General features: G+C 49.0%; 1 protein-coding gene across 1 annotated transcript in view; it reads right to left on the bottom strand.

Moving 5' to 3' along the window:
* The window catches only part of MDGA1 (MAM domain containing glycosylphosphatidylinositol anchor 1), a 147,355-nt gene extending 130,400 nt beyond the window's left edge, over positions 1–16,955 (bottom strand). The window contains exon 1 of the mRNA XM_086628441.1: positions 16,829–16,955. Within this exon, the coding sequence (XP_086484567.1) occupies positions 16,829–16,955 (127 nt within the window). The remainder of the gene's footprint in view (positions 1–16,828) is intronic.
* Positions 16,956–22,152: the final 5,197 nt, after the last annotated feature.

Raw genomic sequence — 22,152 nt, forward strand, 5'->3', positions numbered from 1 at the left:
TTTTCAAGATTTGTTCTATTATGGAAGATGGTGACAGAGATGAACAAGTCTTTTAGAGTTTAGGTCCTCTAAATCAGACGGCAGGCCAGGCAGTAGGAACTTCTGTCAGTTCTTTCACTGGCATTCAGACTGAATCCTCAATTACAATTACTTTGGTGCATGTTTAAATCTCCAGGCCTTACCATCTCCCAGAAAAAGGGTGAAAGAAATGGAAAGATGCCACAGATCAGGTGCAAGCTCAGTTCCAAGGAAGCAGAGTTTGTAGAGTTTCTTATTCCTTTAAAAGCAAACATGGATTTCCCTCTCCCCTCCGCATACAGTGTTGACTTTCACCATTATGAAGTTACTGTTCTGTTTCCCCCCTTGAGGACCAGAAAACTCAGAAAGAGCTTCTGGGAAGGTGGTCACAGAGCTCCCAAAACAATGCGAAATGTCATCATTTTCCCCAGGCAGGGATTTCAGGAGAATCTAGCAGGTTATCAGAGAGACAAAAGCAGTTTTCCCCAAACGGATGAGAGATGCCTTTGCTGCAACACCGTGCTGCTCACACAAGGCACCTCACTGCTGCCGGCTCCCGAGGGGGAGCCACCAAACACTGGAGAGAATGAACAGACCAGCTATGAAAGGGGAAGAGTCACTCCTGAGAGACTGGAAGGGAAGAAAGAAAGAAAGGTCGCTCTGCTTTGTGTAATTCTTTTCTTTAGTAAAAAAGACTGCACTTACCTCGAGTCAACATAACCACCCCCAGATGCTGCAGAAGTACTGCAGTTCTACACTTACTACTCATGAGTTGCCTGAGAAACAACAAAACACTGACCCAGCAGCAAAACATCTTACAAGCACACGAGTATCATGAGGAAACAGCTTCCACTCTCCACCCTGGGAAGATTAGTGTCCAGAGGGGTTCTGCCCTGGAACACAGAGACGTTGAGTTTTGCCTTCACGTCAGTGTCAGTGCTGGGTTGAGAGGCAGGCTGGCCCAACTGACTCCCCACTAGCACAGGCAGTGCTCCAGGAGACACACCAGCTCCAGGGGCACTCAAGCACTGATGTACCTAGAGCCACTGCTTCTTCCTGGGAAGAGGGACAAGTAATCTGGGGACGCATCTGCCCGGGAAAGAGGCAACAAATAAATCACAATATTTCACGGACAACAATAATGCCCGTGTTCAGAACACCACAGACTAAATTCGTATGTGTAAATCTACACATTTAATTGGTCAAAGAAGAGAGTAAGGCTGGCAAGATGTCTCTAAACAGAAAGGAAAGCAGAGCAAGGGAGCACTGGGAATCTGAAAAGCTACTCGACAGAAACAACAAAACAGCCGAAAGTAAGTTTGCTCTCTGACTCTTGCTCTAAAATGGAAGCAGCGAGGATGGTTCACACCAGCAGAGTAAATGCAAGAGCAGAGGTGGGTAGCACGGCTATGGCTACAGAAGCAGCCCTGCCTCGTTTCACATCTGGTCTCACACACGCTTCCCAAGACACCTAGGGGCTGACCCTTGAACCCAAACTCCCAGCTCCCTGATGAGCACCCGGCTGGGTTCTCACCCCAGTGAGATGATACATGTGTATCAATAATTACAAAAATAGTGAGAGGAAGGAAAGGAGAGAGACAGACACAGTGGAAAAGTCTATTTGCTCTCGAGCAGTTAGCAGGGCAATCGAAACTCATTACCCCTAGGTCCTTCTCAGATGTTTCTCCTAGAGTAGCAAATATAATCTGGCTACGTTTGACAGAAAGAGCCTAGGTTCACCACGACTTTAGAGGCCTGTATGCACCCACACAGCTTCCACAGTTTGCAAGGTATTCAGAAAATAAAGACCAAAGCAGCAAAGGCAGGGTGAGGACCTACAGCACTGCTCAGACCCTTATGCCTCCCACGCAAAGAGAGCCACCACAAACCAGCCACGAACCCAGGAGGTGGAGAAGGACAGAAAGTTGTCATGCACCTGAGGGAACATCTCTTGGTTGCAAGGGAAGCTCCCCCCACTCCTCCCTCAACTGCCATGTGCCACCGGTCTGGATCTAACTCATTAGAAACCAACCGCTACAGTTAAAATCAGGAGAGTCAAATTGCAAATACCAACCCTCCCAAACAGAGATCAGTTACAAGCACGGCTGGTCAAGGCACACACACGAACATCACGAGGTAGACAGACACCCCAGTAAGGGAAAGGGACACCAGCAGAACACTCCGCTGTGCCGAGCCCTCCAAGCATCGTTCCTTCAGCAGGTGCTGAAGACACTCGGCACTTCTCCACAAGTTTCCAAAAGCTTTGTGGAAGAGCATTGGGAAAATACCCCTCACCAGCATCACGACAGCTGCTTAATCGTATTCGTACAAAAAGATCAAACCAAGCTTCCAGCTGCCGTTTGCCTTCAGTGCTATAACTCAGTATAAAGGTATCACTGGCAGCATTTCAATGCCACTTGGTTTCCCCTTGCTGCTGCTTCAGCGGTAGGAATTGCCATTGCATTTGGATATTTGCATGCAGGGAAGCAGGGGAAAAAGGGCGTTCTCAGTTGCAGACCTCTTGCAGGATTTTGTTTGCACACTTGTTTTATGTGCAAAAGCATACAGTTAGGCTTTCTTTGCAAAGCCCTCTCTCGCAGAGCCAATACGTGTATTTAAACTAAGCGATAATGTATCCCTTTAATACTGCTTTTATCGTTCAAACAAATATTATTTTAAGCAAAGTGAATTCAGCAAGGATTCTGAAGGTGAAGCAACAGGAACCGAGGAAAGAGAAGGTAGAGGGGAAGACAGTGGGGACAATGGAACAAAGACTCCCCACCAGCAGGCCCTTATCTCCAGAGCCCAGTGAGATCATGAACACTATCTCTATTTATGTCCCTTCCTTCTAGCTGTACTTTTTAAGGCCACCAGAAAAGTTAGGGAACAAATGTAGATGACAAAGGCAAGGAGAAAAGATTTCAACTAGCATAGAGTAACTAAGCCGCAGAAAGGAAAAACTCCTCTTATTCCAACACAACAATCCTGCAGGAAAGCAAGGGATGGAAAAAGAACACACCAAACAACTCTTGCCAGCTACCTCCAATTCACTCCGAGACAGCAAGTCATGAGAGTGACAGGCTTGCCGTCCCTAGGAAAGGATACTCAACTACTATCACATACCAGACAAAACAGTCAAAAACTTTTGGGGTAGGAAAGATTGTTTTTCTCATTGTTCTAGATTGACCAACAAAAGCAGAGGCATGGTTTGACGAGAGCTGAGCTATAGTTCAAGTATAATAAGAATCATCCCATTCTGAAATAATCACAAGCATAATCCAAGTCCTCCAGAGTAGTGGGGTTTGAAACCAAAGCACCCAGACACTTTGCAAGCCCAGAGAAATGAGGAATCCCCCTACAGAAACCACCATCTCGGAATAGATCCAGAAAGCCCCAACTACAGAGCTTGGCCTCTCTGGAAGCATGTTATCCAGCTAGCCCAAGTCCAAAGGCACTGCATTCTGGTTGTGCAAAGCAAGCGCCCTATTGCTTTATGAAGCCGGTTCACAGTCGAGGATTTTCTGTGCTTTGATGAGAGATCTGCTGTTGGGTTCTCCGACAGCAGCTCGCCAAAGGCAGAGCAGGGTCTGCCCAGGAGGGGGGCAGCAGCTCAGTGACCACAGCATCCAGCCCTCAATGAAAACCTGCTCACCAATGCATCGGAGTGGAAACTGCCATGAAACTAAAAATGTCTCCAATCAAAATTCAATGGTGATGAGGGGATAAAAAACAAACTATAGGTTTTCATGGACATCTGTTAACTACCAGGACAGGACACCACAAAAAAAAAGAGTTTGCCTGTCTATGCCCTCCCTTCCCATCCAGATGGAAACATCTCCCTGAAATCATCAGCTTCATCTTCAAAACGTCTGTCCAAGGCGTCTGCCAAGTGGCACCACCTTCCATTCGCACAAGCTGAAGGCCAGGAGAAACTAACAGACCTGGCCTTTTTTTGCCGTTGGTTTTAAGGCTTTTTTTTTTTTTTTAAACATACTTGGCTTACATTGATGCCTTTAAAAAAAAAAAAGCCATAAAGGAAGACTGACAGCGACAGGATCCAAGCCATTACGTGCAGCATTTCAGGCCAGCATTTTTAGCAGAGCAAGAGCTCATCTGGATTTAACTCTCTTGCCTTAGAATTAAAATGCTATCTACATGAGTAGCACAGCAGAGCCAAAAATTGTAGCCAGGAAAGCAAACCCTCTAAGACTTCTCCCCACCCTGCTTCTAACTCTTGTTTTCACAGAGGATCTGAAGAAACACCAACATTCCTCCTGGCCAGACAGCAGCAGAAGCTGGAGTCAGAGCCTGGCCAGCAGCTTTTGCTGGTGGATCAGAGGCACAAGGGCTGCCTGCTCACACTCCCATAGCGGCATCGCTTCCTTCTGGGCTAACGAGTAAAAAGTCGCCTGCGTCAGCAAGGCAAGCAGGTGTGACAAAGCACATGCAAGAAATAAGACCTTGTATCAACAAAAATCCAATCAGCAAAATACGCCTCGAAAACTAATTACAATGATTTTAACTGGATAAGGCAAAAAGGGAGAAATAAAATACAGGAAAAATCAGAAGAGTTGGTTCAGCAAATGAACGCCTTAATTACAACCTATCATCCATTTTACACCACCCCGGGATTTGGGCTCCAGCCTTGGTGTTACCTACAGCTGTTTCCCCACAGGCAACGGCAATGCTGACAGAGCATCCAGGACTTTAAGAAAAGCAAAGTGTATCGGAGTACATATGCAGAAGCCACACTAAATCCTCCTGTTTCTTACGACAGGGGTGCTAAAACAAGCCCCCTTTTAGGCGACCCTGGGATTATGGCTACAGCCCTCTGGGAGCTGTGCAATCCTGTTCAGGTAAGGCTTCCGCCTGGCAGGGAAGGCAGCTCTCGCTCGCTCTTCCAATTCCTCATTTTCAACAGCAACAATGTCACGGGTATTATCATGAGGCCAATGAAAGAGAGAAATATTCTCACTCCTAGAATTTACACACCATCAACAGCATCCATTTCTTTTCTCTCTCCTTTTTTTTTTTTTTAAATCTAGCAATAGCTAGACACATTTCTTTCTCATTTCCCTGTCTACCTCATCAAGCATATCACAGATCCTAGTACTTCTTAGCACCTTCCCCTGCTTCCTCCTTCTGCAAAGCTTTTCTTTAGGCCTAACAAGCAAAGAGCTTATACGGCGGTTTCCTTCCCCCACCCTCCTCCCTTACTACTTCCTCTAGACTGGCTTTGAGACAATCAAATGCAATTCTCAAATTAAAATCTGTTTATTGAGAATTAGCTCTTCTGGAGCTTTCCTGCACGCTGCTCCACGCAAGGAAAGAAAAGTTCACGACGCCGTGATGCAGGGCTCGCTCCTCATTTTTCCGTACTGCTCTTTTAAGCATCCGTACAAAATGCCCTGCTGACCCATCTGAAGCTGAGTGATAAGCAGCTGATCTACTGTTTTACCGAATGTCTCTTATCTAAACCGATCTCCTTAAGCAAGCCATATGCTGCAAACATACTTTGAAACGTCTCCATAATAATCTGAGAAGCAGAACTGTTTGTCAAATAGCACACACACTACTGCTGGCCACTTGGAATAACCATCAGCCACAAGTAGGTACATATGCTCATTGTGATCTGCAAAAATCAGCGTGGCATCTTTGCCAAGGCTTAGCAAACACCAGAGTGGTTTCTAGTTTCGATAACTACCATTCACTTTGGCTATTTTCTCCTTTTCCATGGAGTTTCAAGCCTGATTACCAACCACGAATATGTAACAAACCGCTCCTTTCAATTTGTTGCGGTGATGTTCATGCTTTTCACCCAACATCCCAACATGAAAGATTTATGGTATTAATCATGCACATCATAGTAAACAGTCATTCTCTACTGTCGATTGCATTTTTCTGCTGGAATAAGGATGAAAGTCTTGAGCTGCTTATCATTTGACCAGCCAGAAAACAAACTATTATTGTGCTATTTTAACCAAAGCTAGAGCTTAGTTTCTATGGGTAACGTCTTCAGAGGCAGCTACATGGTTCAGGAGCTTGACTATCCCATTTTGAAAAACAATTTAGAAACTTAATCACAGCTAAATGCAGGGCTTGACTATGCAAAGAGTTATTCAGAAACAGCTTTTCAAAATTAAAGATTAATTCTAGTCTGGTTGTCTAGAGGGTCTCTTTCACAACACAAGCTGCATTAAGCCAGCTTGCATTCCCGCATTGCAAGCTATGCTTGCTTGAAAGATATCACAGAGCAAGAACAATCCTGGCATTTGTCTCGATAGAGTTAGCAGCTACTGGATCACAGTAGCTAAGCTCCTACAGCCCTCGAGCTTCAAACTGGACCTCACAGTAAGGCAGCTAGTTGGGTTTATAGCATCACTACCCAGTTGCACAGCCAAGAACTGAGTGTTATTTGTTTGAGCTGCAATCCAAAAGTGAGCATTCACCTGGTGCAGGTGTCCCACAACTTATTTACCAAGGATTTGAGCACAATATGTTGCTGTCAGGTGACCCTCAGTGCAGGGGGCTCAGCATGCACCGCAAAGCCCGCTCAGGACATCACATAAATGGCTGGAGCACGGGCCAGGCTGAGTTCCGTGCTGGTACAGCTGTACTGCCATCAGCAACCAAAACAGCTAATTTAAAGCTAGCTCAAGAGTGCACCCACAAGTTACAGTCCTACTTTTGTGTAGGCATAACATATGTGCACCTTAAGTCAATTTTTTTTTCAAAAACCTTCCCCTAATCCCACTGTCCCATAGCATTGGAAAGCTCCTGTATTCTTATCCAGTTTCCAAGTATTCTTCATTTGTACAGGTGCAGGGAATAGTAAGGCGTCGTCTTTCACTACACCTTAAAATGGTGATCTTCCCAACACGCAGCTAACACCACTGCCCACTTCTGAGTTCCAATCTTCAGAGATAAAGTCTTCTTATTCAGCAATTATTTGATGACTGATGGAGATAATCTCCTTCTCAAACACATACTTGTGAATTTTAATTGCTCTAAATATGAAAGAAAAATCTCTCTTTCAAAACAAAAAAAACCACACCACCAAAAAATCACTGACATTAATTCCTTTCAGCCTTCGTTAGCATTTGGGAAACAAACACTAGAGATTTATTCTTCCTGTCTTCATACTTGCAAGAAAAATAGGAATATGACTTAGCACATACTTAAAATAACAACAACGTGTTGGAATATTCAGACTTCCTTTTGCTTCTTCGAAAGCTATGCTCTGCTCTGGCATCCAGAATCCTTGATTCTGAGATAACTGGATAAGAGCCTGTTTTCAACGGCTTATTCCTTCTTATTGAGGATGTATTTACCTTGGATCTATCAGCCACAGGGATTGCACTTAATACCAGCTGCACTTTACCAGAGAGAAAAGGATGGTTAAAACTTTGCTGGTGTTCGATTCTTTGTTCTGCCACGGGCAAATCACTTAATCTCCATCTCATTTCCCATTTCCCCACATGCTGAGTGGAATAACTGTAGGCAACAAAGGCATTGTAAAGGTGCAAGTTCATAGATATTACAGTGATGGAAAACAGATAAACCCACAAGAAATTCTACTTGTGCACTCTAAGAGGGATTTTCTGGGTCTAACAACTGCAGTGGAAATGCCCCAGACCTGTTAAGTTTTCTTAACACCCCGGCTGGATTCACTCAACTGGCAGGGGAGTTCAGTCTCCTGTCCCCAGCTGGCTCTTGCTGCTCGGGCTACTTTTGTGAGCCTCAATTTCTCAAGTTTCTGCTATTTTGAGGGATGATCCAAGTCAGAATAATCCATTTATTAAACTTAGCAAGAGACAGTCATTCTTCACTCTAATTCTACAAGTGCCTTTTTCCACCGTGCAAGGCACACAACAAGCACCAGAAGGTGAAACGGCATTTGTAAGCAAAAGCCATTTCGCCACGTTTCTCAAACATCTGTCTGAAGCACATCTTTGTTTTTCCTTTGTATTTCATCACAAAGGCACACAAGAGATGCACAAGATTCCCATCCACATATATTTTAAAACACTTTATGCCAATTAGCGAAGGACCATTTCCTTCTGAAACAGGAGCAGCAACAGCAAGCAGCTACTCTTGTGTTAAATGTCCACCTGCAGACATCCTAAAGCCTTTCTCACAGCTTGACTTTAGCTTTCAATGTTATGTCAGTTCTTTTTTAGGCGACATTTGCTAATTTGTCTTTAGAAACTGTCGTTCTCACTGCACCTTTGTCAATTGCTATCCTCGCCTTGCCATCACTTCCATTTACACGAACCCAGCAAAACTCTCTCTACGCCATTTGTTCTATGCTACAGCTCACAGAGGAGAGAAACCACAAGCCAGAACATCACAGTCAGGCGGATTTTCAGTTACATCCATGATATCTCCCCTATGAAAGCTAAAGCGAAGGGATAAGAGCCAACACTATGACCACGAGCGATTTGCAGCTCGAGTGAAAGGAGCAACAAGAAAGCAAGAGGATGCCCAGATCAATAAAAGCTGCTCGAGATCCTCACTCGCCACCGTGCTACACCCTCTCCCTGGAGGTCTGCAGCCCAGCACGGAACTGTCATCTGCAGAGCAGTGCCGGTGACTCCAAATCACCAGGCCACTCCAGCACCACGGCAGTCCCCAGTGGGTTGTGCTGCCTTATTTGCAACCCCTGAAATATATATAACTGCACCTACGCTGCTGTTCATTACTAGCATGACACTAAGAACAGAGAGTGCTTTACAGAAGTGTACAAAGGGAGCATCCTTCTCAGAGGAGTTTAAACATTACTAGACCATAAAGCGCTCTGTAGATTTTGGAAATACAGTCATACAAACGTACACTGGAGTAATCATATTGCCTAGTCTAGAAGAATGAGTAGAAAATTTAAAGAAATAATAATTTATATTCAGCTGCCTCTCTCTAGTTCCCTGGTTAACTTCAGGCATCTCCCTTCACCCGCCATGGACCAGAGTATTTTAGCATTAAAACTTCAGGTATGAGTTGTCAGAAGCTGACCTGGGATACAGCACAGCCAATGCACTGGTGCAAGGAGCTCCCTATTGGCAGCCACGATGCCCAGAAGACAACGCTGCACTAAGGGAGGACCCCTAAGTCATGTTTTCCCAAGAGCCAAAGAAAGAACCAGCATCAATCAAATTCCTCCACTGTGGCACCCTCAGCTCTGCTGCCTCATGGAGCCAAGGAGATATATCACAGCACTAATGTTCTCACATTAGAGGCCCTGATAGCCAGGAGACACTTTGCTGTCTTCTTTTCTCCTCCTGACAGAGCAAAGCCATTCACGAGGGTCCCTTTTCCCTCCTCTCTGTTCAGATTCCTTTAACCCCACCTTCCCCCCCTACCTCCAACCTGAAAACGAACAAACACCCAAAACACAACCACACAGATACGTGACTAAAAAGAGAAATGGAGATTGTAGTTGAAAAGCCAACTCAGGATTTAAGAGGCCTGCACTTGCCTCCATATGGAACCTTTTATGAGAAACAGATAAGATGCTCCTAGAAGGAAAGGACAGCACCTTCCCACTCCACAAAAGTATGACAAAGAAGTCGGAGGGGAGGGGGAGGCTCATGAACTGCTTGGGTACAACGTGACAGAGCTCCAGACCCTAAAACAAACCCGAGAGGGACACAAAGCAGCGTACACGCAGCCAGCACCGAAAAACCTGGAAGCAGCAGCGGCTCAATCCCGGGCGATCGCTCCCCTGAACTTCGGCCTCGCTCACTCTCCGGAACACGCCGGGCAGAGGGACAGGCGGGGCCTTCCCCGAGTCCACCGAGGTGGCAACGGCGAGGAGGAGCTGCCCCCGGGCCGAGCCCGCCCAGCCGCTCCCCCCGGCGGCGGCGCCGCCGACGCGCCCCACGCGTGCCCGGCACAGCCCGTGTTCCGCCGCGAGACGCGCGCTCCCACAGCGGCGTTTCGATTCCCACGGAGTTTGCCCTCAGCAAGTCCCGGCACCCCCCACCCCTCCGGCGGGGGAAGGGGAGCACCTCCGCCCCCATCCCCCCTCCCTTCCCCTCCCCGCCGCCGGGCCCGTGCGACGCCTCCCTCTGCCGGGCAGCTGCGGAGCGGCACGGCCCCGCCGCCCAGATGTCGACGCCTCCCCAGCCAGATGTGCTCCCCAGCCGCGGGTGGAGCGGAGCCGGCAGACGGGACGGCGAAGGAGGGGCGGCTTCGTTCCTCGTTCCCTTGGGCGGGAGGGAAAGCAGGAGTCGGCTGCAGCCGGCGCCTTGCGCCCGGGCAGAAGTCAGGGAAGCAAGCAGGGAGTCAGCGCCTTCCTTCCAAGGAACACCTGGCATCAGGCATGGAAACTCTCTGCCTCCCCACAAGCCCTGTCCCAGCGAATCTGCTGGTAACAGCCCTTCTCCGACTTAACTTTTGTTGACCCAAGATGAGCTGATGCCCAGGATCTCCCTTTCCTGGCTTCGCTTCTCAAGTTCTTTCCCAGCATTTTAATGCAGCGCTTTTGATCATCAGCTCCATGGGTTATCTATCACACATCTAATTTCTTCTTTTAAACACTAAGCAAGTGCTTGGCTATAAAAAACAAACCTCTGTTGTTCCTTCAACTCCTTCCCCCAAATAAAGGATAGATGAAAGCTTTTTTCTTTTCAAAGCCAGTACTTTGGAGCCTAACAGAGTAGGGATCTCACCAGCTGAACATGGGCACAGAGACATGAAACACGTACACACCTTCCTCGCCCACCTCTTCACAGCACATCACTCTCTCCAGTGGATCCTAGGGGCCCTGCCAGACCTGCATTCTGCTATGCAGCATCAGCACCATATCCCTTCTCTTCCTCCACAAACCTGGGGGACACTGGCACATTTTCTCCTTCTGAACTTAAAGCCGTGCAACACCGGCAGCTGATTACTGGCACAAGGCAGCTGGGAGAGTGGCACTTGATGTGTTCACCTTGACTGCTTGAGAGCAGAAACGGTCTCAAAGTTTTCTTAATAGCTTCAGTCTACATAAGGTCTGGGCTACCAAGTATAGGCTGAAGAAAGCCTCGCTGTATTACCAGCTGTGGATACCCACAGCATCTCTGAGAACAAAACATTTTCCATTGTCTCTTGTCTGGAAGGAGCTCATCACAAGCTGAAGGCTCACCTTCCCCACAGCAAAATGCAGCCTCCTCTAAGGACACAACACAGCAACCCTTCTGCACAAAAAATACCACCATCTCACCTACCCTGATGAGAACTTCACCAGTGAACTGTCTCACCAGAGCTACACAGGCAAACCAGTTGACTGTGGACTTACCTTATGTTGGCTAAAGAAACCTTTTGCAGGTAGGGTTCGGGACATTTCTACAAACGGAGAAGGAAACACCTCCCACCTCAAGCAGTCTTTCACTAGTAGTATCTACACCTCTCTCTATGGCTTTTGCCAGCTCACTGACATTGGGCAGAATACAAATTTTCCCCACCCCTCAACTCTGTCCTCCTCATAACAAGCCGTAGCCACATAGGTAAGATTCTTAGGCATAGACTGTGCTTAGTGAACCAAGAGAGTGTGGTATGTGTGAGGGAGTGACTGGAAGCCTGAAACGGCACTATTCAAGAAAGCAGAATAGCAGCAACTCCGGTCAAAACATGGGCAAAACAGTAGGGCTTCTGGTTGATGGGAAGCATCACAAGATCTCTGAGTTTCCAGCATAGAAGTCACTTTGTCTTGTCACTTCAAAATAAGAACAGCAGCCTCAGCAGCACACCATCCCTTACCGCCACTGCTGAATGGCTGTCTGACTACTAAACCTCCAAGGCCATCTTCTGCTGCATCTTCCACTTACTGGGAGCCACTTACTATATCTCCCTCCCTTATCTCTTGAGCTCATCTGAAATACATATATATATTTCAAAAAAAATCCAGTGCAAACTTGACACGGTGATAATTTTAAAAGCTATGCTGCTCATGTCAAATTATTCAACATCTGTCTTCATGTTCCCACAAAAATTAGCATAGGATGGTGGTTTCTGATGACACCTATAGTGAAATATTTTGACTTCTACCAGCGAGTTGCAAACAACCTGTCAAGAGGATAATGTCAGTTTTCTAGCACTGCATATTAAAGTCAATTGAGGTCTTATCTGGTGTGTGAAGCTACTGACCTGACCTAAAAGCAGAGGGTCTGGTGTCACAGGAGGGTGAATCTGACACACTAGAGCTGGAGAACAGCAAGGCATGCTGAAGCGCAGGGCTGGACAGTTTTAATGCCTTGACCTTAGAGAGCTGCTAAAGAACTATGCAAATCTTGGACCAACCCAGTCCTTAGCTGAGACTATTTCTATAGCCCTCCAGTTACAAAACTCACTCCTGTAATCAAAAGGCTACAGCTTAATCCACCATAGATTTAAGGGCTGGACAACAAGGAGAAATGGCTGAGCACAAAGGATATGTGTACGTGTGTGTATATATATATGTACACACACATATAAAAATACATAGATTAGATATAGATATAGTTTGGAGGATCACTGTGCCCATACATCGGATTTTCCAAACAGAATCAGCCAAGAAGTGGCTCACAGGAGCCAGCTCCACTGCTACTTTAGCCAGCGATTTGCTCACCCATTTCTGAGGGCACAGGGTGCACTGGGATAACAGCAAGATAGCTGAAGAGCTCCTCGTCTGGGCTCCTGTTCCCGCTGGCAAAACAGGTAGAGGCAGGGGAGAGGGACTGATCCAGGTCACAAGGCTCAAGGTTAATGTTAGAGTGTGTCTGTGCTCCCAGAAACTGGCAGCAAGAGACAGGCACGCACACAGGTTGCAACACAGTGTGAGGCATCTGCATGGAAAACTCTAGGAAAAGAAGCTTTTACTTTACAAGTAAAAGCAGCAGGAAACGAATCATGTCATGTGCATACGAAATGAAAAAGTGCAGATGTTTATGGCCTAAGCCCAGGCTATGTTTTACCATGACACTCCTCCATCGCAGATGTAAGAAAATATTCTTCCACTAGATTTTTTGGCTGCCCATAGAGGCATCTCATGGGTGATTCAGTGTGAGAGTGTCTCTTTAAAGAAGGAGCTTTACAGAGTCATTTATTCCCCACCTCAGAGGCCAGGGCAGGACTACTCTGTACTCCAAGTGCTTCACCCCCACCAGTTTCAAGTTCCTTAAGCAATGCAGCCCATCCAAACCCTCTGGTGACAGTGCCAGGCAGCTTCCCCTGATGCCCAGCCTAAACCTTCCTTTTATTCCCTTTCCATCACCTTGCTGTAGCCCCTCATCACACACTGCCATGATCGTTCCTGAAATGCCTTTTCTGCAGGTGAATTATGAGAGGCAGGGGACGAAACATCCCCCTCTTATTCAGCCTGAAGGGCTGCTGCTGATCAGCTGGACTGTGCTAGTTGCAAGACACTCAGAAACGTTAATTATATACTGCACATGGAGTAAGCAGAGCAGCAGCCCTGTGCACACTCTGAACCAGAGCTACTCAAGTCCCAAAGTCTGCAAGGCTGACTAGGAAGCAAAAGGCATATTCTTCCCTTTGGAAACACTCCCTATCCCTCTCTATCAGTCTAATTTAGAGTCTTTAAGTGTTGATAACTCCAAATCTGAAAGGGCAAGTCCCCTTTCTCCTTACCTCTTCCTTACCCACCCCCACCAAATTGTGACATTTGCTAGAGATCTGTTGCAGCCTGCTCCTCATCTTGACCAGCAGCATTAGTGCACCAGAATTGAAAGGCTCATGCAGTCTGAGAAATGGGGTATCACAAAAGGCTAGTAAAAGTTGCCTCTTGGCAATCTGCTGAACTGCCTTCTACATTGGGCCAGCCTTGGCTTTTTGCAACAAACCAGGCTGAAGGGATGGGATCAGATAATGAGAAGAGGGTTTCAGACACACTTTAGTCATTACAACAAATGCCAATTTATATAACAAGCCTCTTCAGGTAGCAGGCTAAAAGGACCTTGACTCCTAATTAAATTGCACCTCCATTGCAAATGCTCCTTTCCCAGAAACCCCCTTACACACATTTTATTTACACCATTCATCTCAATAAACCTTTCCAACAACTCCACTCTCCTAGACAGAGGTCTTTTGTGCACATCCATGTGGGTGTATTATTTAAAGGGTACATCACATGGATACTTTATCTTATTTAATCTGATTTAATCTCAGCAGATTTACTAAAGTAAAATATATTTATAGACCTATATAGATGCCTCTCCCCATCTCAATTGCCATAAATAAATATTCAAAAGCAGAAAAATGGATCCGAAACATGATACTTGAGTTCTCATAATTTCTACATCAAGTGCCACGAGACTGACATTCACAAGACAGAACGCTCAAGTACAGATTAAAGCTACGGCGAGAGACTAACATTTAGGACAAACTGAAGTGGCAGAGGGCAGTATGACTAGTTAATAATCCTGCTTTATTCATCCTTTCAAATATAACAGTACCAATCCAGCTCTTCTCGAGCCATCAATAACAGCAATCTCACATCCAAACAAACAGCACTGGCTGCACAAGGCATGAAATCAGTGCAGGGCTGCGGACTGAAGGCAGGATTGGGAAAGACAATATGAAAACTATTAGTCACCGTAGAAGTTTGCAGTGTGCTGATTCCAGGAGACACTGCTCTGGGCTGCACTCGGAGACAGCTGCGTATTACGGCTCCCAGTGGTCTCCACAGATAGTTTGAAGAGGGAGGGGAAGGGAGAGGAGGGAAGAGACTGGGTTTCTCCTTTGTGTAGTTAAGTAAGAGAATAGATAGAAGTAGTGTACCATTTTGGCTTAAAAGGATGCTTTCATCTTAGTGCATGTCTATATCTGTGCTTTCTTTTGTACACAGCTTCTCCAATCTCTCTCTGAGAGAAAAAGACAAAAACACCAGTAAGTTATTCTGAAGATCTAATTTAGCAGCAACCCTATCAAATGCACTATCACATCTACTGAAGTGGATGAAAAAAAATACAACAGGCAACCTTCTAAGGCACATTTAAGCAAAACCAGTTTTAAGCGCTGTCCCTCTTGCTGCAATCCTGAGCAGAGAGGCCGTTCTACAGCAAGTGACAGCTACTCAGCAGCAAGCACACTAAAACAAAATAAAAAGTTCAGCGAGAAGCAGATTACTTGTTTGAAAGGATTAAATAACTGGCCATGACCAGCTTTCTGTATCGCAAACTCATTGTACTCCTCATCTTTCTAGCCTCTGGAGGGTCCTACAGTTTTCCTCTGGACATGCACACTGGGAGAAAACACATATACGGGGAGGAAGAAAAAAAAAAGAAAGGAAGCCAAACACCCTCTATTTAAAATGGTTATTTTAAAAAACAGACCCAAACTCAAATTAACATCCCAGCCCTCAAGGAGAAAGAAGGAATTGTTTTCATTAAAGAAATACATCATGAAAAAGTGACCTACAAAGACTTACCCATAGCCAGTGAGACTGAACTGATCTTTGCCAGAGCTCACACAAGAGACTGGCTGCGTGCTGTTAAAAAAGGGGGAGCGGGGGGGCTGGCTTCTCTCACTGGGGTCTCTCTTCAGAGCTCAGAGAGCTTGGCTTGTTAGAGGCAGAGGCATGCCTTCCAGAAGGACTTTACAGCAACGCACAACTGAGTTGTAAGCCAAGATAAAGCCGGCTTGTTATGAGAGGCAAGTCTTGTGGGTTGCTTTTATTTATTTTTTCCCAGTGTATTGGAAATGCAGATCTTGTAAAGCAAGAATTAAGAGAGGGCTGGGAGAGGGAAAGGGGGGCTGCACGGCTGCTAAAGTAAATCCCGGCTGTTCTCTCAGCCCAGACCTTGTGCTCAGCGGGGGGGGGCATAGGGTGCCGTCCCCAGCCTCTACCCCTGCCCTCCTCTCTGCCCTCGGAAGCTGAAGGGCTTCAGGAGCCAGAGCTCTCAGGGGAACACCCAAGCTTGCCGTTTGCCACCCCGCCTGCAAACAAGGAGAGGAAGTAAGCACCGTAACTGCAATAATAATAATAATTTTTAAAAACAATAAGAGAAAAAAAAAATCAAGCGGCTCGACATCAGCTCTGCCACAGACCACTTCCCACCCATCCCCTCGGTCTTCAGAAGAAAATCGGCAGCAAAGTTCACTAGAGTGCAAAAACAGCCTCATCTCTCGCCCCCCCGGGAGAGGAGGGAGCCCGGCGGGACTCGCCGTGAGTCGTGGGGGGGAGAGCCGGGACAGGGCGGGGGGAGCCGGCCCCGCCGGGCCGGCCAGAGCTGGGGAGCGCCGCCCCGCACGTCGGCAGCAAGGGAGACCCCCGGCACGGAGCCCCGGCGAGGCGGCGGCCGCCCTCCTCTTTGCCTCCCCGGGCCGGTGCTCCCGCGAGGAAGCAAACCCGCAAGGGCGGCGCGGGGCGGGGAGCCCCCGTCCTCCCCCTGCCCCAAAGAAACTGCAACTCGGAGGGGCTCCCCGAGGGGCACGCCGGCGACAGCGTGGCGTCCCCACGCGAGGCGGGTGGGGAGAGGGGAGGGGAGACGGGGCCGGGGCCCGGGGTCGCTCCCCGCCGCTGCTCTCGCTCCTCCCGGCTCCGGGCGCGGCCGGCCCGGCGGCAGCCTCGGCAGCGGTCCCTGCGGGCCGCCTCGGCCGGCTCGTAAATCGGAGGCGGCCGGGGGGTTACGGCGAGGAATTATGAAGTAGCTACAAGCGCGGGGAGCCCTATCGCTGCATAAATCTCTGCGCTCAGGCTGTGACGAGCTTCGCCGGCATCGTTTACTTTCTCCTGCAGGTGCTTTTTAACTTTGATCCCATCGCCGCCGTCTGCGCCCTCGCCTCCCCCCCCCCCCCACTCCCAAACAGCGACCGCGACAACGTCTCTTACCGTAAACCCCTTGTCCCCTGCTGTACACCGGCACCAGAGAGAGGAATAAAAAACAGATCATCTCCATCTTCAAGGCAGAGCCTTCATCGCCGGCGAAGAAAAGCAGCCAAAACAGTCCAGGCAGCATCCGGCGGGGGAGCGAGGAGCAGACGAAAGCCTCCCGAAACGCCGCCCCATACGCCCCGCTCCGCGCCGGGCACCGGCGCCCGTGGGGCGGAGGAAGGGACCCTCCCCACACCGGAGCCACCTGAGGATAAAATCTAAAAAAAAAAAAAAAAAAAGAGGGAAAAAAAAAAGGAGAGAGCGAGGGAAGGAGGCAGGGAGGGCAGGAAAGCGGAGCGCCGATTCCCCTCGCCAGGTTGCTCGAAGATCTCCAGGAAAACGGGCAGCCTCGCCCGCACCCGGGGCACTGGGAAGTGCCAGCCTGGGGGCACCGGGCCGGGGCAGGAGCCGGGCTCGGGCCAGCCCAGCGCTGCCCCCGGCCCCTACGGGAAAGGGGGTTTCTTTGTTGAGCGGGAGCCGCCGAGCGCTGCCCGAAGTCCCGCGCCGCCCGAAGTGCTGCCAACTGGGGCCAACTTGGGAGAGTCGTCGCCCTCCCTCCTCCCGATGAGGCTCTGGCCGCAGCCCCAGGAGCGAATGGGGGGAAGGAGAAGGAGGTGGAGAAAAAGGGGGGAAGCGAGGGTGGGGGGTAGGAGCCAGCTGCTGAAAGGCGGAGGGAGGGATAGGTGATTCTCTCTCCTCTTTTCCAGATCTTCTGGGGAGGGGATTGTCGTAATTAATCAAATCCAGGACGGATTTTTTTTTTTTTTTTTTTTTTTTTTTTAAAGCGTCTCCCAAGAGCTCCCCCAGCTGCACTGCATCGCCCCAGCCAGCCTGAAGGGAGAAGCAAACGAGGACCAGACAGACCACGCACCCTCGCTCCGCCTGCAGCTCAGCCCAGCTCTCCTCGCCTCCTCCCCAGCATGCCAGGTCCTTCTCCCTTCAAAACTTTCCCTGATGTTGTGTGCCGGGCTCGGGCGGGTGCCTCGCCTCGATCGCTTGCCTGTTCCGCCCACCTCACAGGTAATTTACGGCTGTAGAGAGGTCTGTGTTGTTCTTCCTCGACAGCTGCCGCAGCTCCTGGTGGGACCTAATGGGGGCTGCAGCTGGAAGGAAGCCGACGAGGAGGGACAAGAAGCTGGAGAAAGTTGGCTTACTCCTGCCAGACGCCGCCTGGAAACCTCTTGGCAGGTCCCTGCCCCGTGGCTTTTTCCTGAAGCGCCAAAATCTCCTGCAAAAGTTACCGGGAGCGGCAGCTCTCCCTAGCCGACCCCAGGACTCTCCGACCCTCGACGAGGCGTCCGGAGGGGCACCGCACCGAGCCCCGCCGGCCGGGCTTGCCCGGGGCCGCTTCACCCCTCCCTGTCTGCCGAGCGCGCCGTGTTTTCTTCCCTTTTGGCTTTCCAGGTTTTTTTCCCCTCCCTCTTCACCATTTCATTGCCCTTCGGGGGAGGAAAAAAAGAAAAAAAAAAAAGAAAAGAAAAGGGAGCCAATTAAAGTGGCCGTGCTCGGCAGAGCCCTGCCTCCTGCCCAATTCTGCGAGCCTCCCCTCGCCCCGGCACCGTTAGAGACAACACCGCAGGGCTGGAGAGAAAAAGGGATTTGCTTCGGGCGGAGAGATGAACCGTCAGCCCGTGGTCCCTCCGGCCTCAGGACACTCGCGACAAGGTTGGCTTCTCCCGGCTGGGACCTGAGATGCGAAGAGCCCAGAGGAGGCGAGGGGCTGGGGGTGGGGGAGCGCCTCCTGGCTTGCATGGGCAGCCGGCCGGGATGCGTTGGGGGGGTCTCCTGTTCCGGCGCTGACTGGTGCCGGCAAAGTTATTTTGGGCCCCGCCAGGTAGGTTGCCGGCTGGCGGGGCTGCCTTGTGCATGCTGCTCGGGAGCGGCGGGGCGGGGGTGCTGTGCGGCCCCCCAGCCCGGTGCGTGGCTGCGGAGGTCGGCGGTACCCGTGGGACTGCTGGCCCCGGGCTGTGCTGCTGCACGCATATAAAAGCCGGAGCGGGGAAACGCTGCGTTTCTTCCCCCGCAGGGCCCGGGGCGAGATCTCTGGCCGGGAGGAGGATGGAGATGCTGCGCGACCGCCCCGGGCATCACCACCGGCGCCGGGGGGGCAGAGCCAGCGCCCCGGGAGCGCCGGTGCGGAGCCTTGCTTTACCATCCCTATCTCCGGCTGCTTTGCTATGGGGGATAAAACGCTGCTCCGGAGCCGGCGAGCCCGCCCGTGCCTGATCCGGGACCGTAGCACGGAGTCCAGACCGTAAAGCGGAGCCAGCGCTATGGAAGCCCCTCTTAGCGGGGCGCACCGCCCCCTGGGAGCTGGCGGGCTCCGGCGCTGACCCCACCGAGGAGACCCTCCCTTAGCGACACCGGATCCCTTCCGCCTCTTCCCCGGGGCTGGTCCTTGCGTGCCCTCCCGTATCGGCCACGCGTGGGTTTGGCAGCCCCACGCCGCGCTGGCCCCGGGTGCTGCATCCATGACCGTTCGCAGCCGTAGCTGGAGAGAGGTGCTGTACCCGAAGGGCAAACGGATGGAAGGACGTACCCCAGCAGGCACCGAGTCGCCGTGTGAACAAGTCACTCCCTGGATAAAAATGTAATTTGAAAAAAAAAATATTGAGAGGTATGACCCAGAGAGCGGCTGGCTGCTCAGTTATGCTCTAACAAACGAGCAATTAATAGAAATAGCCGCTAATTAGTAAGCAGTTATTCCTATCGTAAACGGTGCTCAGCAGGAGAGCAAAGAAGTAGCGTGCGGCAGGAGGAGAGCGGCGTTAATGGCGGGGCAGCTGCACCCCATGACCAGCATCTCCGCATGCAGGAGGCAAGGCAGGCGGATTTCTCACTGGACCCTATTCCCTCACTTGCCAGGATGTCGCCAGTATGAAACTGCTTTGTTTGGTTTGTTGTTTGTATTTTTCCCCTTTGTATTTTTTTGTTTTCTGTAACTGAGCTAAGGGAACATTTGCCAAGAAACTGTGGGCTTTGCGCTCTGAGGTGTCCTTTCCAAAGATGACAGCATGGAGTAGGGCGCTTATGAAAGCACCTGATGTGTGCAAGTTTGTTTGTTTGTTTGTTTGTTTTTTTAACGTAATAAACCCTTACCTGAGAAGGATTTAATCCTTCCTGCAGTGGGTGGTGGCAACTTTAATAAAGGGCATATAGGTAGAAGGAGGCAGCCGGGCGGAGCAGCCCCTTTGCCAGGGCATGGGAAGAAGCAGGATCTGACGACGATGAGACAAAATAAAATTGTCCGCATCTGCATGAATCAGGCTGAAAGCAACACAAGGAAACGAGATGAAGAGATGTTTGCAGATCCAAGAAACTTCCTGGTGATTAAAAAGCTATGGAGACATGAGTCTTTTTTTTCTACTCATACTTTTGAAATAAGGATATTTATGTGGCCTTTGTGTTTGTTTTTTTTTTTCTTTTTTTCAGGGATTCTCATTAGATTGTGAAATAGTGCCTCAGAGTTTGAACGAGTATGAGTTACATATCTGGATAATGAGTCTAAAAAAAATAAATCGCAAAAATGTGTGCTTCACTCCCCTTTTTTGTGTTAACATTCAATGCACATGCTTGTGTTTCACTGGCACAAATGCTCATGAAAAATGAATTTCAAAATAAACTGCCAAAGTATGTGAAACAACCCAGCTTTCTCTCAGCAAATAAAAGTATTTGTGCCAAAATTACCTTTGAACTCATTCAGTTAGGGAACAGTAAAAAAACGTAAAGTGAGACTGTGAGCAGTCCATTGAATTAAGGGGAAAAATAATTGGATAATAAATAATTGGAAAGAACTGTCATCTGTCCATGGATATTCTGAGTGGAAAAAAGTACTGCCAAAACCCAAGTACATAACTACATTTGCTAAATAAGGTAATTAATAATTATTGGCTGAGGCCTAATAAATCATAACATTCAGAACTATGATGTTTCCAATGAGTGACAGCAAGCCAGCACTTCCATGCACGCTTGCTAAGCAATCTACTTGTCATAAGGAAACTTTACCCTGTAGTGATTCTACTCATCAAAAAGCAAAGATGAGGGATGTCTTTTCCCCCCCAAACTCTTTCTGCAGAACATACTTGTCCGGCCTTTCTGGCTAGAAGTCAGTGTCTCTGGTCCCTTCTCAAGACCCCACTTGTCAAATGAGTCCTGTCTCTTTGAAATATTTATACATACTATATCACTTATATTTCACAGCTACATTAAGAGGTAGACAGTCTCTGGGACAGATGTGGCATTCAAAGACAGCAAATCATATAAAGCACAATGTCACCAGGCAAGAGACATTTGAAGAACTGTGTGAGGCCAGGGCCCAGTTGCAAGAACATTAATTCCCTTTGTGTCAATGTTTTCATGCTATAGTCTGGTGCAGTCTGTCATTTATTTCTTCTCTGGGATGATGCAGCTGTCTGCGGGCCCCAGCGATCGCTCGAGCTTGTGGCCTGTCATTTCTGTCACCTCTTTCCTGTTCATTTTCTTCTCAGCATCACACCCAAGAATGTCTCCAGGATCCCTGAAGTTTGATCTCTTCCTCCCCTCCCTCCCGACACACACATGTGGAAGTGAGCACAGCCCAGCTGGAAGCTTTGCTGCAGCATTTCCCTTACTACAACTTATGGAAAGGGAGTAGAAATAGCAAGAAGGTAAAAGGAACACGATGGGGCACCTCAAAGGCAATGGACAAAGCCAGGGTGGCTCCAAATGCTGTGAGAGAGGTGAGAGTTGAGAAGGGGAAAGCCAGAGGACTCTAGCACTGCAGCAGGGATGTTAGCAGGGAGATAGGAACACCAGGGAATTCTAACTGCAGCATGGGTCTGCATGAAGGAGCTGAGCACGCAGTACTGGCGCAGCACGGGGGCGAGGGTCTGATCTGAGGTGGCGAGATAGGGCAGTAGGAGAGCCAAAGAGGGGGAACTGGGAAAGGCAAGGGAAAGCCAGTGCGTGTGGGGAGATCGCTATAAACAAACGAGGGGCAACAGCGCCAAGTACTCTGCAAAGCACGAGCTATGAGAAGATGGGAAGCCATGGGTGAAGCTGTAATGACAGGATGCAGCCAAACTGTCCACTATCTGTTTTCTTTTGGTTTAACTGGTCTTCACAGGAAAACTGTAAAAAAGAAAAATTAAATTTAAAAATGCTATTTTGTAATTCTGAAGTGCTGGAATCAGAATCTCTTTGGGGAAAAAAATCCTCCTAGCCTAGAGCTGTGCTTCCCACCATCCTTAACACTAGGCTGGTGCTCTTGTCCCAGAGGGTATCTCCTGCTTCCAGTATGAAGT

Source organism: Tauraco erythrolophus, chromosome 2 (genome assembly GCF_009769465.1).
Source record: "Tauraco erythrolophus isolate bTauEry1 chromosome 2, bTauEry1.pri, whole genome shotgun sequence".
Lineage (NCBI taxonomy): Eukaryota > Metazoa > Chordata > Aves > Musophagiformes > Musophagidae > Tauraco > Tauraco erythrolophus.